Source organism: Tenrec ecaudatus, chromosome 18, assembly GCF_050624435.1.
Source record: "Tenrec ecaudatus isolate mTenEca1 chromosome 18, mTenEca1.hap1, whole genome shotgun sequence".
Classification (NCBI taxonomy): Eukaryota; Metazoa; Chordata; class Mammalia; order Afrosoricida; family Tenrecidae; genus Tenrec; species Tenrec ecaudatus.
The window spans coordinates 7580690-7595386 of NC_134547.1; the positions used below are offsets into that span (position 1 = coordinate 7580690).

Sequence of the window (14697 nt, forward strand, 5' to 3'; positions counted from 1 at the left end):
GGCTCCGGGGCGGAAGCGTCCGCCTCGTCCTCCAGGCTCCGCCCCCGTGTGACGTCAAACACCGCCTCCTTGTGAGGTCACACAGCCGGCGGCTCCGCCCTCCCGTGTCCTCCTGGGGCTCTTCCACCCGCACCCCGCCTCGGGCGGGGGCGTCGCGATGAAGCGGGACAAGCTCAAGGTGGGCCCCAGTGGAACAGGTGAGGCGGGACCAGGTGGGATGTCAGGTGAGGAGCAGAGCCAGGCCGAGCGCGGGCAGAGAGCCCAGGGACCCTCACCCTTAGCGCGGGGTGCCCCCGGGTTCACCCCTTCCCAACTTTGTACTTTCTAGATCGTGCCCCGGACCCGGCCTACCCTACGGGCCGGCCTGGCCAACTCCAACGCCACCTCCAGAGCGGCGAGTTCGACCAGCTGCGGGACCTCACCATCTTCGAGAGCAACTTTGTGCAGGTGTGGACACCCCAGCCTCAAACTGACCTCTCACCTCATGCCTTGGGGAACCGCTGTACCCCTCCTTCCGACCACTCCCACATAAGGACCATCTCTAGAATTCTTCTGATCCTCCATCATCTATGATACTGACCTCTCCTCTCTCCAATGTCCAGACCCTTCGCTGGTCTGTACATCTGACCCAGTCCCATTAGCTTCCCTCTATAACCTTGACCTTTGGACTCAGGATCCCTGATCTTACCCAAATGTTGAACTTGTCTGGCTCATGACCTTGAACTATACCAAGACATTCCAGACTCCACCATGACTTTCTGAAGCATTACCCTCTACCTCACCTATAACCTATGACCTCTGGTCCCAGGTCACCCGATTAGGAGAAGTCGCCAACAAGGTCACCATGGGAGTGGCAGCTTCCAGCCCGGCCCTGGAGCTCCCAGACCTGTTACTCCTCGCCGGCCCCACCAAGGAGAACGGAAACCTACAGCTCTTTGGGTGATTGGCCCCATCCCGCCCTCCTCCCTGGCAGTACCACCTCTCACCCAGACAACCCTTCGGGTCCAGAACGTTGGGTGGCTGCTACTTCCCTCTGAACTGCCAACCACCTCCAGGAAAACCAGAACCGAGCCAGCCCCCGGGGCTAGAAAGCAAGTACTGGATATCTAGATGTGAGACGGCACTGGTGGGTGAAGGATTGAATCCTCCCGTTCCATGCTGAAGCTGGGTTTGACTCCCACCCTTTGCCTGCATATGCAACCATAAGCCATCTGTCAGTGGGGCCTAACGGGTTGCTGGAATGCTGAAAACGTTTTAGCAGAGCTTCTAGAACAGTGGTTCTCAACCTTCCTCATGCCGCAACTCTTTAAGACAGTTCCTCATGTGGTGGTGACCTCCCCCCCCCAACCATCAAATTAGTTTTGTGGCTACTTCATCACTGTCATGTTGCTACTGTGATGAATCAGGTGACCTCTGTGAAAGGGTCATTTGACCCCCCCCCCAAAGAGGTCGCGACCCACAACTTGAGAACCGCTGTTCTAGAATGTCGGTCCCCAAACTTATTTGGCTTACTGCCCTCCATTCAAGACAAAAATTTACTCAGCGCCTCCCCTGCCCTGGCCATGCAAAACGTTTGTACTAGAACCCATGATCCAGGTAAAAGCGTCGGTAACTGTTTTTACAGCCCCCCGAATTGTTCCAGCCCCCCAGACTCCACAATGCACTGCCATCCAGTTGATTCCAACACTCAGAGACCCTATAGGGCAGGATGGAACCGCTCCTATGGGTGTCCAAGACTAACTTTACAGAAGTAGAAAGGCATGTCTTTCTCTAGCAACGCGCCGATGGTGTCGAACTGCTGACCTTGTGGTTAACAGCCCAATGCATAACCACTGAGTTACCAGGGTGAGGACTCGCAACAGACTGCTTGACCTTCTTCCTCATCTTAACCTAGTGTTACACAGATCATGGGGTTGGCATATGTTTTGTGGGGGAACCTACCACGTGACAGTTAACAATAGCAGCAGACGGGAGAACTGTTCTCAGCTCTGCTCCAGGGAGGGGGCGGGGCTGGCCCTATTGAAGGCCTGGTGACTCCCGGGCCGCATACACTGTCCCATCCCTGCCCTCCATGTCTCAGAAGGAGCCACCTGTTCCAAGAAGAGACGCTGCGTCTCAGAGAGGGGAGCCACCTGTCCAGGGTGCCACAGGATGTCAAGGGGGGCCCTTGTGGTTTTGGATGACCTACCTGCCTGCCCTGGGCTGCGGCTGCATCATCAGATGCTGTCGTATTGACAGAAGTAACCACCGGCTGTTTGCTCTTGCGGGGACTCTGCGTAGAGTCATTGAGAACGTTTATTGCAGAGGCATCCAGAACAGTTCTGCGTCTGACCTACCGTCATAGGCTGGCCTACATTTCAGCCTCTTAACAAAAGTAGGCTGTCCCGAACTGCCCCCCCCCCATTATAGAACGATTTCCCTTTATATGAAGAAGGCTGGTGTGTTAGGCAGGGTTCTTCAAAGAAACATAACCAGGACACTATGATTCTCTTCATTTGTATGAGCATCGGTTAATACAGCAAGAAGGAATGTAACAGCTAATCAGTCCACACCGCGGTTCAGAGGGCTCAGTTCAACTCACTTCCATGGAACAGTTAAGATACTGGAAGTCCCTCAACTCAAGTGGGCTGACGGGTCCAAGATCAAGGAAGCAGACAGCAGAAGACAAGACAGCTTGGGACAAGGCAAGCAGAGGCTGCCCACAGGCAGCAAGCAGCAGCGTGGGTACTGAAAGCAGTCAGAAGCACGGGAGCTTGGTGAAGCAGGCCTGGATGGATGTCAAGCAAGCAATGCAAGGCGACGGAATCCACCAGCTTCAAGCTCAAACGATGTACGCCACAACAGCATGGTGATGCAGGTCTCGAAGGAGCCTCAAGCTCTAGCGACAGGATCCACACATTGGCCTGGCCCACAGGTGGACAGCTCACAGGTGGAGGCAGAGAACTAGCTCTAGCAGCAGCACGTACCTTCAGCACGCTCCTATCACCAGAGAGCAAAGGAGAGGGGGGTGAGGTGGGCTTTTCAGAACCATTTATCTCTGCCCTCCAATCAAAGTGCGACCTGATTAATCCCACATGTTCCTATTGGCCAGGCTGGCACAATAAACCTGCTTATTGCAGCTGGTAAAGCCCCCAGAATCTGAATGTGGCGCATGCCAATGCTATGAGATCTAAAGTTATCATGAGGTTGTGCACAGCAAAACACCAGCAGGACCTATGGTGCTGATGTGCATGTGCTGAGCCAGGATCACGTGCATCTCCTTACTGAGGAGCAGAAAATAACAAACGTGCCGGAGGCACAGACACAGAGTCAGAAAGCTAAATAAACCAAGTGAAGCTTTCTTCAATAACAAGTGGAGGTGCGTTGGGTGAGAGAAAGTAAGGCAAGCATGCAGGGAAACTGACCCACTCTCCAATACAGAGCCCACAGGATCAAACCAACCTTGGCGCCTGCCTGCCTCCATCGCCACCCCCTCCCCACACACCCTCTCCAGCCATATTAACAAGCAGAGATCCTGCCTGCCAGTGGCTCTCACTGGCTGCACACACCTTTAATGGGGCAGAGGGGTGGGGGAGGGGAGAGTCAACCAAAGTCAGGAGAGGCAGAGGAAAAAGGACAACGGGAAAAAAATCAAGAAGAAGACAAAAGAATAGGGAGACATAAGTCACTAAAACTGTCATCCAGTCCTGACTTCTAGCGAGGCTACAGTTCAGAGAATTGACCCTGTGGGTTTCCAAGATTGTAACTCTCTACAGGAGTGGAAAGCCCCATTCTTTCTCCCGAGGCGGGGCTGGCGGTTTCAAACTGCTGACCTTGTAGTTAGCCCAACTCACTACACCAACAGTGCTCCTAGAGCAGCGGTTCTCCACCTTCCTCACGCCGCGACCCTTTATGACAGTTCCTTATGTGGTCACCATAAATGTGACCACTTATGTGACCCGTCCCCCAACCACAAAATTCGTTTCATTGCTACTTCACGGTCGTTTTGCTACTGTGATGAATCGGGCGACCCCTGCTAGTGGGTCGTTTGACTCCCAAACGGGTTGAGACCCACAGGTTGAGAACCGCTGTCCTAGAGAAACATAAAGGTGGGGAGGGGAGGAGCGGGGTTAAGGGGTGGCATGGAATCCAGAAAAATAGAGAGCAAAGTAAAGGAGGAAAAAGGATAGTTCAGAGCTGTATCGGACTATGGACTTGATCTAGACTGGCCTGGCATGCTTTCTCAATACTCAACTGTTCTTGTATATAAAGCTATTTCTCTCTTTTTAAAACTCATTAGGGGCTCATAAACTCTTATCAGAATACATACATACATACATACATCATGTAAAGCACATTTGTACATTCATTGCCCTCATCATCCTCAAAACATTTGCTCTCCACTTAAGCCCCTGGCACCAGCTCCTCATTTTTCTCCTCTCTCCCTGCTTCCCTCTCCCTCATGAACCCTTGATAATTTATAAATTGTTATTTTGTCACCTTGTATTGTCCGACGTCTCCCTGGGCTTCACCCACTTTTCCGTTGTCCATACCCCAGGGAAGAGGTTATATGTAGATCCTTGTAATCAGTTCCCCCTTTCCAACCCACCCTCCCTCTGCCCTCCTGGTATCACCACTCTTAGCACTGGTCCTGAAGGGATCATCCATCATGGATTCCCTGTTTCCAGTTCCTATCTGTACTAGTGTACATCCTCTGGTCTAGCCAGATTCATAAGGTAGAATTGGAATCATGATAGTGGGGGGGGGGAGTGGGGGTGGAGGAAGCATTTAGGAACTAGAAGAAAGTTGTATTTTTCATCGTTGTTACACTGCACCCTGACCGACTCATCTGCTCCCCGAGACCCTTCCGTAAGGGGATGTCCACTTGCCTACAGATGGGCTTTGGGTCTACACTCTGCACTCCCCTCCATACAATGATATGATTTTTTTGTTCTGATGATGCCTGATCCCTTCGACACCTTGTGATCACACAGGCTGGTGTGCTTCTTCCATGTGGGCTTTGTTGCTTCTGAGCTAGATGGCCGCTTTTTTATCTTCAAACCTTTAAGACCCAGACACTATACCTTTTGATAGCCAGGCACCATCAGTTTTCTTCAGTACATTTGCTTATGCACCCACTTTGTCTTCAGTGATTGTGTCGGGAAGGTGAGCACACAATGATATGATTTTTTTTGGTTCTTTGATGTCTAATAACTGATTCCTTCGGCACCTTGTGATCACACAGGCTGGTGTGCTTCTTCCATGTGGGCTTTGTTTCTTCTGAGCTAGGTGGCCGCTTGTTTACCAAAGCATTTTCTTATACACATAAGAGTCTCCCTGGATTTGTTTCTCTAGTCTACCTGAACTAACACAAGCACCATGACCAAAAACAAACCCACTGCCAACAAATTGATTCCAACTCACAGCAGTTGGGAGACTTGTAGGATTTCCAAGGCTGTCAGTCTTTATGGAAGCTGAAAACCTTGTCTTTCTCCCAAGGAGAAGCTGGTGGGTTCAAACAGCTGACCTTGCTAGGCCAACATGTAACCCACTGTACCACCGGGGCTGCTTCATACCACATAGGAACCCAAGCAAAGCTCAGTGCCCTCAGAGTCGCCCTGTAACAGTCCTATAGGACAGAGCAGAACTACTACTATGGGTTTAAGTTCTTTTTAATTAAAAGATAATTTTATTAGGGCCTCTTAGAACTCTTGTTACAATCCATACATCAATTGCATTAGGCGAATTTGTACATAAGTTAACCTTCATTCTTTTCTAGACATGTACTTCCTATTGAACTCTGGGTATCAGCTCCTCTTTTTTGCCCTCCTCTCCTCCTCCCCCTGCCCTCATAATCCCTTGATAGATTGTTATTATTTTTATAGCTCACACCAACCGCTGTCTCCCTTCCCCCATGTTTTCTGTGTTCTTCCCCCTGGAGAGGGGTGTATGTGTCAATCATTGCGATTGGTTCCCCCCTTTCTCCCTTCCTCTCCCCCCTCTTCCCACTACCCTTCTGGTATCGCTGTTCCTGGATTCCATGTGTCGCGGACCCCCGTCCCTTATCTATACCTGTGGACATGCTCTGGTCCAGTCTGAATGGAGAAGCAGCCTGGGGCCATGGTAGTGGGGGGTGAGGAAGCCTCAAGGAGCCAGAGGAATATTCTATGTTTCATCGTTGGTTGACTGCACCCTGGGTTTAAGGTCGTTCCGGGAGCAGACAGCTTCCTCTTTCTCCTGTGGAGCAGGCTGGTGGGTTTGAACCTCTGACTGTGTGGTTGGCAGCTGGATCCACCAGGGTTCCTTTTTCTTTCTTTTTTTTCTAGCCACGGCTCCTTTAACCACAGGTGTACACTCACTACAGCCCCTGACAGACACGGTGAACAAGCCCCGCCCCTGGGGCACATGCCCCCTTTCCTGCGGATGACATGCCACACGGACACCTGGAACAAAGGCAGGCCAGACCAAGTTTGGGGTTTCCCAGTACATAGGAAGGTTACACTCACACTAGACCCGAGTCTCTTCAAGAAGCCCTAGTGGCACAGTGGGTTAAGCAGTAGGCTGCTAACCTCAAGCTGAACCGTTCAAATCCACTAGCCCGTCTGAGGGAGAAAGCTCAGAAAGACTGGCAGTCCCAGAAACGGTACAATTCTCCTATCTCTTCCACCAGGGTCTCCCTAGGACTCAGAATCCACTCAATGGCAGTGGCTTTGGGTAACTGCAAGGTCAGCCGTTCAAACCCACCAGCCCCTCGGAGGGAGGGAGATGAGGCTTTCTGCTCCCGTGACCATTGACAGCGTCAGAAACTGCCAAGGGTGACTGTAGGTCAGAAGCAACTCGATGGCTTTTCAGTCACATAAGGAGACCTAATGAGCACCGGGCCACTATGCCAAAGGTCAGCAGTTCAAACCCACCAGCCTGGCCGGGAGCCTGCACACCCACCTGCCGCTCAGTGAAGAAGGATGAGGCTGGGTGCTGCTATGAAGATGCACAGCCTCCCTTGGAGACCCTAAGTAACAGGGCAGCCGCTCTGGGGAAGTGTAAAATCTTGCGAGAATGGCGGAAACGTGACTGAGGAGGGAGGAGGTGAGCGCTTGCTACTGGGAAAAATGAAGTCCATTAGCCTGCTCGGCGCAAGGTGGTCAGAAACCTTCCATTTGTTTTTGTTGTTTTCTTTTACTAGTTTTATTATTTATTTATTTTAATCATCTTATTGGGGCTTGGACAACTCTTATTACAATCTATCCATCCATTGTGTCAAGCACATTTGTACATTTGTTGCCTTCGTCGTTCTCAGAACATTTGCTTTCTACTTGAGCCCTTGGTATCAGCTCTTCATTTTTTCCCCTCCCTCCCTGCTTCCTCTCCCTCATGAACCCTTGATAATTTGTAAATTATTATTTTGTCATATCTTACACTGTCCGACGTCTCCCTTCACCCACTCTTCCGTTGTCCATCCCCCAGGGAGGAGGTTATATGTAGATCCTTGTAATCAGTTTCCCCTTTCCACCCCACCCTCCCTACCCCCTCCAGGTATCGCCACTCTCACCACTGGTCCTGAAGGGATCATCCATCGTGGATTCCCTGTATTTTCCGTTCCTATCTGTACCAGTGTGCATCCTCTGGTCTAGCCAGATTTGTAAGGTAGAATTGGGATCATGATGGGGGGGCAGGGGGAAGCATTTAGGAACTAGAGGAAAGTTGTTTGTTTCGTCATTGCTAACCTGCACCCTGACTGGCTTACCTCCTCCCCATGATCCTTCTGTAAGGGGATGTCCCGTTGCCTATGGATGGGCCTTGGGTCCCCAATCTGTACTCCCTCTCATTCACAGTGATTTGGTTTTTTGTTCTTTGATGCCTGATACCTGATCCCTTCAACACTTCTTGATCGCACAGGCTTGAGTGCTTCTTCCATGTGGGCTTTGTTGCTTCTGAGCTAGATGGCCGCTTGTTTACCTTAAAGTCTTTAAGACCTCAGATGCTATCTATATTTTTTTGATAGGCGGGCTCCATCGGCTTTCTTCCCCACATTTATTTATGCACCCATTTGTCTTCAGTGATTGGGTCGGGAAGGTGAGCATCATGGAATGCCAGTTTAATAGAACAAAGTGTTGTGCATTGAGGAAGTACTTGAATGGAGGCCCAATGTACATCTGCTACTTTAATACTAAACTTATAAATATATGCACATAGATCTATTTCCCATCCTCTTATATAACTATGTTTACATATGTGCATGCCTGTATTTAGACCTCTATAAATGCCCTTTGCCTCCTAGCTCTTTCCTCTATTTCCTTTTACTTTCCTCTTGTCCCACTATCATGCTCAGCCTTCATTTGGGTTTCAGTAATTCCTCTCAGTTCCATTGCTCTTGATCATGCTCTACCAGACCTCCTACACCCTCCTCAGAAACCTTCCATTTGTAAAACAAAAATGTGCCCTCAAAGCTCCAAAGGAAACACGACAAAATGAGGCTGTGTCCGCCTTCAGACCCCGGGGGCTGCTCGGATCCTACCTTCGCCTTCACTGACTCTGGTCAAGCGTCCTTCCCGTTTGGGCCTCCACTTTCCTCCCCTGGGAAATGGGGACACAAGCAGGGTGCACCTCCTGAGTTAGTCTGGAGAGAGCGCCCAGATCAGAGCAGGGCACCAAGTCAAAACTCACAAACTCACTGCCATCGAGGGGACCCTCTAGGACAGGGTAGAACGGCCTGCCCTCCCCAGAGCGAGGCTGTAACTCTGTGGGAGAGGAAACCCTGTCTGTCTCCCCCAGGGAGAAGGATGTGGCAGCCGGCTTCAGGAAAGATGGCAGCCTGGGAAAGCCCATGGCAGTCCTACCTGCAGGGGCGCTGTGGGTGGGAATCCACTCCCAGGGTGGTTGTTTGTTTTGTTGTTGTTTTTTAAGATCATTTTATTGGAGCCTCTTAGAGTTCTTGTAACAGTCTGTACATCTATTGTATCAAGCATATTTGTACATATGTTGCCATCATTTTTTTCTAAACATTTACTTTCTATTTGAGCCCTTGGTATCAGCTCTCCCTCTACCCCGTGGCCCCTTGATAAATTAGAAATTATTATCTTCATAAGGGAGACTGAGCACTGTCTCCCTTTCCCCCTGGCTCTATTCTTCCCCCTAGGAGGGGTGTGCGTGGCTATGTGTCGATCATCTGGATTGGTTCCGCCTTCCTCCCCGCCATCCCTCTCCCCTGCCCTCCTGGTACTGCTACTCCCATTCCTGTTCCTGGATTCTGTGTGTTCTGAACTCTCATCTCTTACCTGTACCTGTGCACATGCTCCAGTGCAGCCCGCAGTGAAAGGCAGGACTGGGGTCATGATAGTGGGGGGCGAGGAAGCCTCAAGGAACCAGAGGAACATTGCGTGCTTTATCGGTGCTATACTGCACACTCCGGGGCCTTTTTGATGGAGTGGCTGGTTGTCTCTGGTGTCTTGGGGTCATGGGGGACCACCCCACTCAGAAGTCCAAGGGCAGGTGTGATCGACCCCCTAGAGGTGAGCAGATGGTCTGGGCTTGCATCCCATTGGGGGAACCTGGCCTGTGCCCTCGTCTGCCTGGCTAGACCTGGAATCCAGCTCTGAGCCACCCCAGAGGCCAGAGAGATTCCCACCTTTGAGAACCCATTCACCCCTCGGTGAGTAGGAGCCCCTGATGGTGCAGCGAGTCCAGCACTCCACTGCTTATAGAAAGGTCAGCGGTTCGAACCCCCCAGCTGCTCTGCAGACCAAGGAAGCCATCTGCTTCCAAAAGAATGTACAGTCTCAAATATTCTCTTAAATTTAAAAAGTTTTTAAAGGAAAAGGAGATGCCACCAAGGCTCAAAAATTTTTTTTTGATTCTGTTCCATCAAGGAAAATTAGAATGTAGAGCCTCAGGAGCCCTGCGGGACTGTTGTGCTCTGTTCTCTGGGGTCGCTGGGGTCGACTTAATGCAGTGGGCTCATGGTTTTGTTCGCTTAGCATCTCCGGTGTGTAGAGACCCTCCCACCACACCCCAACACGCACACACAACCTTGTCGACCCTATAGGACCGGGCAGAACTGGCCCGTGGCTCTCCTAGGCTGTGAAGCTCTGTGGGAACAGAGAGCCTCATCTTCCTCCCTGCGAGGGGCCCGGTGGGTTCGAACTCCTGACGGCAAGGTTAGAGACCTACTGCACCACCCGCGGCTCCGTCTCCCTGCCTGCGGGCACCTGGCGGGCATCCCGGGCCGGACGCTGTACCTGGGGGCAGAGAGCGCGGAGAGGGGAGCAGGAGGGTGGTGTGGTGACCAGCGCTCCAAGTTCAAGGAGCCGCGAGCGAGCGATGGAGGGGAAGCGCGGGGCAGGGGGTCGTGGGGACGCGAGGCGCCGGCGAGTGCGGACTTGGGCGGCGCGAGCGGCCGCGGGAAGCAGGCGACTCGGGGTTCCGCGGGCGCCCTCTGGTGGCCGGGAGGGAGCGGACGGGCGGGACGCCCAGCGGGGTGGGAGAGGGCAGGGCAGGCACCGGGATGGGCAGCCCTGGTGGAGCGGAGCCAGGCGCGGGGCTGCCAACGCTCCGCAGAACGGGGATGTCTCCGTGCCCCCGGGAGAGTCACAGCCTCAGAGACCCCATGGAGCGGCTGCACTTGGTCCCACAGAGTCAGGGCGCGCACCCGTGGGCGCGGTGTCCCGAGGATGGACCGTCGGCGCGCGGAGTCGCACGTCGCAGGGGTCTGGGCGCTTAACCTTTGCGGCACCATTGTACGTTAGAGGACTCTTCCCGAGCCCCCAAACCCACTACCATCGCGTAGGTCGTGGCCCAATATACTATATACCGTGTTTGGGTAATACCGCCCCCATGGCGGGGTGCTGTTAGGATGGGGGGGCTGCAAAAGCAGGTGAACAACTCCACTCAAAGACAGGGAGTCGATTCCGACCCAGCGACCCCCTAGGACAGAGTAGAGCTGTCCCAGCCGATCTTTATAACGCAGAGAGCCTCGTCTTTCCCTGGAGGAGGGGCTGGTGGTTTCGAACTGCTGACTCTGCAGTTAACTGTCCAACGGGGGTCCCACTGCAGCCGGGAGGCGCCCACCAAAGCAGACAGACACCGACACTTTGTCCTGGATTGTGGGCTGCGCTTCCAAGCTGTTTCATAGTCTGGGGGTGGGGCGCTGCGTTGTTTGGTTGTTTCTGATAAGAGTGGAGACCTCACTGTTTGGGAACCTAGAGCATTGCTGAGGCTTTACATCTTGATGGAACAGAAAGCTGAATCCCCTGACTGCGGAGTGGAGGGTGCAGTCAACCACCCAATGCCAACGGCATCACCGGGGGCGGGGCTCCTTATAAGGAATCTTACTATATCTTTAAAGTGTCAAAAAAAAAAAACCCAAAACCTTGAGTTATGGTTCTAACTCACAGTGACCCTTGAGGCCAGAGGAGGGGTGAACTGCCCGCTGTGGACTTCTGACACTTAGCGGAGTTGAAAAACCTCACCTTCGATCCCACCGGGGCTGTGTGTTTGGCAGGAAGAGCAGGGTGGACTGAGACCCAGGAGGCCGCGGGAAGGGGGTTCCTCCCAGGGCAGAGGGCCGGCGAGGCGGGAAGTCGGGGCTCCGGGAGGCTGGGAGCTGACGGCCCCCCTCCCGCCGCCCACCCTCGGCCCAGGCTGTTCCCCTTGCAGTTCGTCCAGCTCTTCGTACACGACGAGTGCCGCCGGCAGCTCAAGGTCAAGTTCCCCACGGGCCGCACCTTCTACCTGCAGCTGCGCGCCGCGCCCGAGACCCGCGACCGGGAGTTCGGCCAGTGGGTGCGGCTGCTCTACCGCCTGCGCTTCCACGCGGCGCAGGGGGCCGTGCCCTTCTTCCGCGAGGACGCGCTGGACGATGACTACGACTACGAGGGCGCGGAGGACGACAGCGACGAAGGGGAGGGGGGCGACGAGGACGAGGAGGAGCTGGTGAAGGCCGGAGAGGACGGGGAGCAGGTGAGAGCGGGACTCGGGCGGCTAGGAGATTGGAGGGCGGTGTGGGCGGGCCGGTGGTCCCAGGGCGGTGGGAGGGAGCGGAGAAGGGTCTTTTGGCCTGGACTCTTGGGTCCGAGAGGGGAGGGGCTGGACTCCTGGGTCCGAGGGAGGAGAGAGGATGGGGTCCCTGGGCCCCTGGATCTGAGGGAGGGCGGACTTGGGGGTCAGAGGGAGGAGGACCTCAGAGCTGAGACTGGCCAGTGTGAGTGGGGGCGGGCAGGGCCTTGGTCCCCTGGCTGAAGTGACTCTATTTTCCATGCCAGCCCTCTGATAGCCTCTCTCAGAGGGCGGGGGACTGGGGAGTGACTGCCCTGGTCCTCAAGTGTGTTGTCAGCCACGCCTGCGGCCCTAGTTCCCTGAAGGGTCTCAGGGAGGGGGCCGGCCCTCCTTGGTGGGGTATGGCAGGCACCAGGAACCTCCGTGGCCTCATCTTTTCCAGCACCCCTCTCGCTGCCTTCCCAGTAAGCTCAGAGCCCCCTCGCTGCCCGCACAGGGCAGAAGCGCCTACACACGGAGGCCTCTGTCTGACCCGTGCTCTCTCCTTCCCAGACGCCACCGGCTGTGGAGACCAGACTTGACCCCCAGGTGTCGGAACTCTGGGGGCTCTAAGGGTCCCCACATCTTCAGGGATCATCGAAGGACCAGAGCTCTAACATGTCCTCCCTCTGGGCCGGACAGACAAAGTATCCGAGTTAATAAAGACCAGCCGCTTACAACCCAGTGCCCAGCTCAGTGAGCGGTGCCCCTGCCGTCCCCGTCCAACATGGCCACCTTGCTGAAGTAACTTTTCCCGGAGAGCAGCCCCACCATGTGCTTGGGGCGGCCCTTCCAACAAAGCTGCCTCACGAGGGTCCCGTTTCCCAGGCCAGCTGCCCCAACACGGCCTGCGGTCATCTGGGCCTGGCCAGAGTGGCCCAGGCGGCTCGGTGGCCTCCCTAAAGGAGGCGTCTCAGGATGGCTCCCACAATACATGGGCGACTCGCTAAAGGAACTGCCTCTGATGGTCAGCTCCCTGCCCTTGATTCCATCCTGGCCGCCTTCTTGGGGTTGCAGTGCCCACCAGGTGCCCCCCACCCCATCACCAACCCCCAACGTGACCACCCTGGACCGTGAGCTGAAGAACACACAGAGGTGAGCATCTGAGACGAGAATCCTTGCCTCGTGTTCTTTATGGAAACTCCGGGAAGGGGAAGAGCAGAGACGTCTGTCTTCACTGCGGCACTGTGGGGGGGAAGCAGAGAGGGGCTGGTGAGAGGCTGGGGGTATAACTGGAAGCCCTCACTCCTGGAACTGCCAGCAGTTTGAACCCCTGCCCTCAGTAAAAGAAACCACCCAACAGCCAGCCACCACCGCTGAGATGACCCCAAAGGAAACCCATGGGCAGTGTGTCCACTCCACTCATTGACCCTCCAGGGCAGGGCGGCACTGTCACTCTATGGGAATGGAACGCTTCATCTTTCTCCTGAGCAGCCGGCCGGTGGGTGGCTTTGAACTGCTGACCTTATGGTTAACAGCCCAACATGTTAACCCACTAGGCCAGTGGTTCTCGACCTTCCTCATGCCACGACCCTTGAAGACAGTTCCTCATGTGGAGGTGACCCCCCAACCACCAAATTATTTTTGTTGGGAACCGCTGCCCTGTGACCCCAGGGCCCCAGCCTAGGAAAGCTAACTGCAGAGGGCCGTTAGGAGCTGGAATCTACTCAATGACAAGGTGATGACAAGGTGCCTCGAGGGGCGGGTCCGAAGTCCACGTGCCTCCACCACGTCCTTTGCATGCTGGACTGAGCTGACCAACAGGGGGAGCAAGCTGACACTTGCCCACCCAGCTGGCTAGGCCACCTGAATGACAATCCCACTGACTACTGGCTGAACCCATTCCTAGTTCAACGCCCCCCAGAGATGCCTGGAGGCACAGGCCCAGCTGTCTGCTTCTGAAAGGTCACGGTCATTGAAAACCCCCTGGGGAAGTCCTCCTGAATGTAGTTTCCCGCCGGGAGGGCCCAGGATGGACCTCAGGGTCTTGTTGGGCAAGGGCCTGGGGTTGGGGTGAGGGGCGTGCATGGTCATCCCCGCAGGGTGCCCAGGTGCATCCTCACTTCGCACGTCCAGCCGGCACTCAGCCAGCGCCTCCCCCAGCTCGTTGACAGCGTGGCAGGAGTAGGTGCCCGCGTCGAAGGGAGAGGGGCGGCGGATGTTGAGTGTCAGCACGCCCTGGTGGTTGGTGATGAGGAACTTGGGGTCTTCTCGGATCTCCATCTTGTTCTTCATCCACACCACCTTTGGCTGTTGAGAACAGAAGAGGAGGCACGGCTTAAGAGGGTCCTCCGGGTAGGGCCACAGGAGGGGGGCGTGTCCTAGAACACAGGTTCCCAAACTCATTTGACCTACCGGCCCCTTTTCAGGAGGAAAAAAAATTTAATTAAAAAAAACATTAAAAAATTGTTTTCATGGATAGCATCCCACGGTCAACTTACAAAGGTTGGTATTATAGCCCAGCATCGGATAAAGTGGGGGTATCTTCTTCTGCAGCCTCCCAGGATCCTTCCAGCGCCCATGGGAAGGGGCGGGGTCGCCCACTTTGGGGAACACTGGTCCATCTAGAACTCGTCACTTCTCCTCTCTGAGCCTCAGCCGCCCAGAAGCAGTTGACATTTTCTGTCCCTCAGGGCACTCGTGCAGGGCTCCTAAAACGAGCTCTGGCTGCTAATCTCCAAGGCTCCA

General features: G+C 54.4%; 2 protein-coding genes across 3 annotated transcripts in view; one reads left to right on the forward strand and one right to left on the reverse strand.

Annotated features, from left to right (window-relative positions):
• Positions 1-81: 81 nt before the first annotated feature.
• Positions 82-14336, forward strand: GARIN5A (golgi associated RAB2 interactor 5A). 2 transcript variants are annotated; one of them, XM_075538008.1, is made up of 5 exons: positions 82-197; positions 329-447; positions 809-939; positions 11616-11934; positions 12523-14336. In XM_075538008.1, exons 1-5 carry the CDS (start codon positions 158-160, stop codon positions 12580-12582), a joined length of 669 nt encoding a protein of 222 aa, XP_075394123.1. In that variant the 5' UTR covers positions 82-157; the 3' UTR covers positions 12583-14336. The 2 variants fall into 2 exon arrangements, with proteins under 2 accessions (XP_075394123.1, XP_075394122.1); XM_075538007.1 differs by having other exon boundaries at positions 103-224.
• The window catches only part of MYBPC2 (myosin binding protein C2), a 34646-nt gene continuing 33074 nt past the window's right edge, over positions 13126-14697 (reverse strand). The window contains exons 27-28 of the mRNA XM_075538010.1: positions 14073-14259; positions 13126-13194 (exon numbers count right to left, since the gene is read on the reverse strand). Of these exons, the coding sequence (XP_075394125.1) occupies positions 13184-13194; positions 14073-14259 (198 nt within the window). The 3' untranslated portion in view covers positions 13126-13183. The remainder of the gene's footprint in view (positions 13195-14072; positions 14260-14697) is intronic.

What these genes read in the sequence shown, in the direction of transcription:
- GARIN5A (XM_075538007.1), top strand. Translation starts at nt 158, where the DNA reads ATGAAGCGGGACAAGCTCAAGGTGGGCCCCAGTGGAACAGGTGAGGCG. An exon ending in TCGAGAGCAACTTTGTGCAG is followed by an intron (nt 448 to 808) that starts GTGTGGACACCC and finishes CTCTGGTCCCAG; the next exon opens with GTCACCCGATTAGGAGAAGT. An exon ending in GGAAACCTACAGCTCTTTGG is followed by an intron (nt 940 to 11,615) that starts GTGATTGGCCCC and finishes CCCTCGGCCCAG; the next exon opens with GCTGTTCCCCTTGCAGTTCG.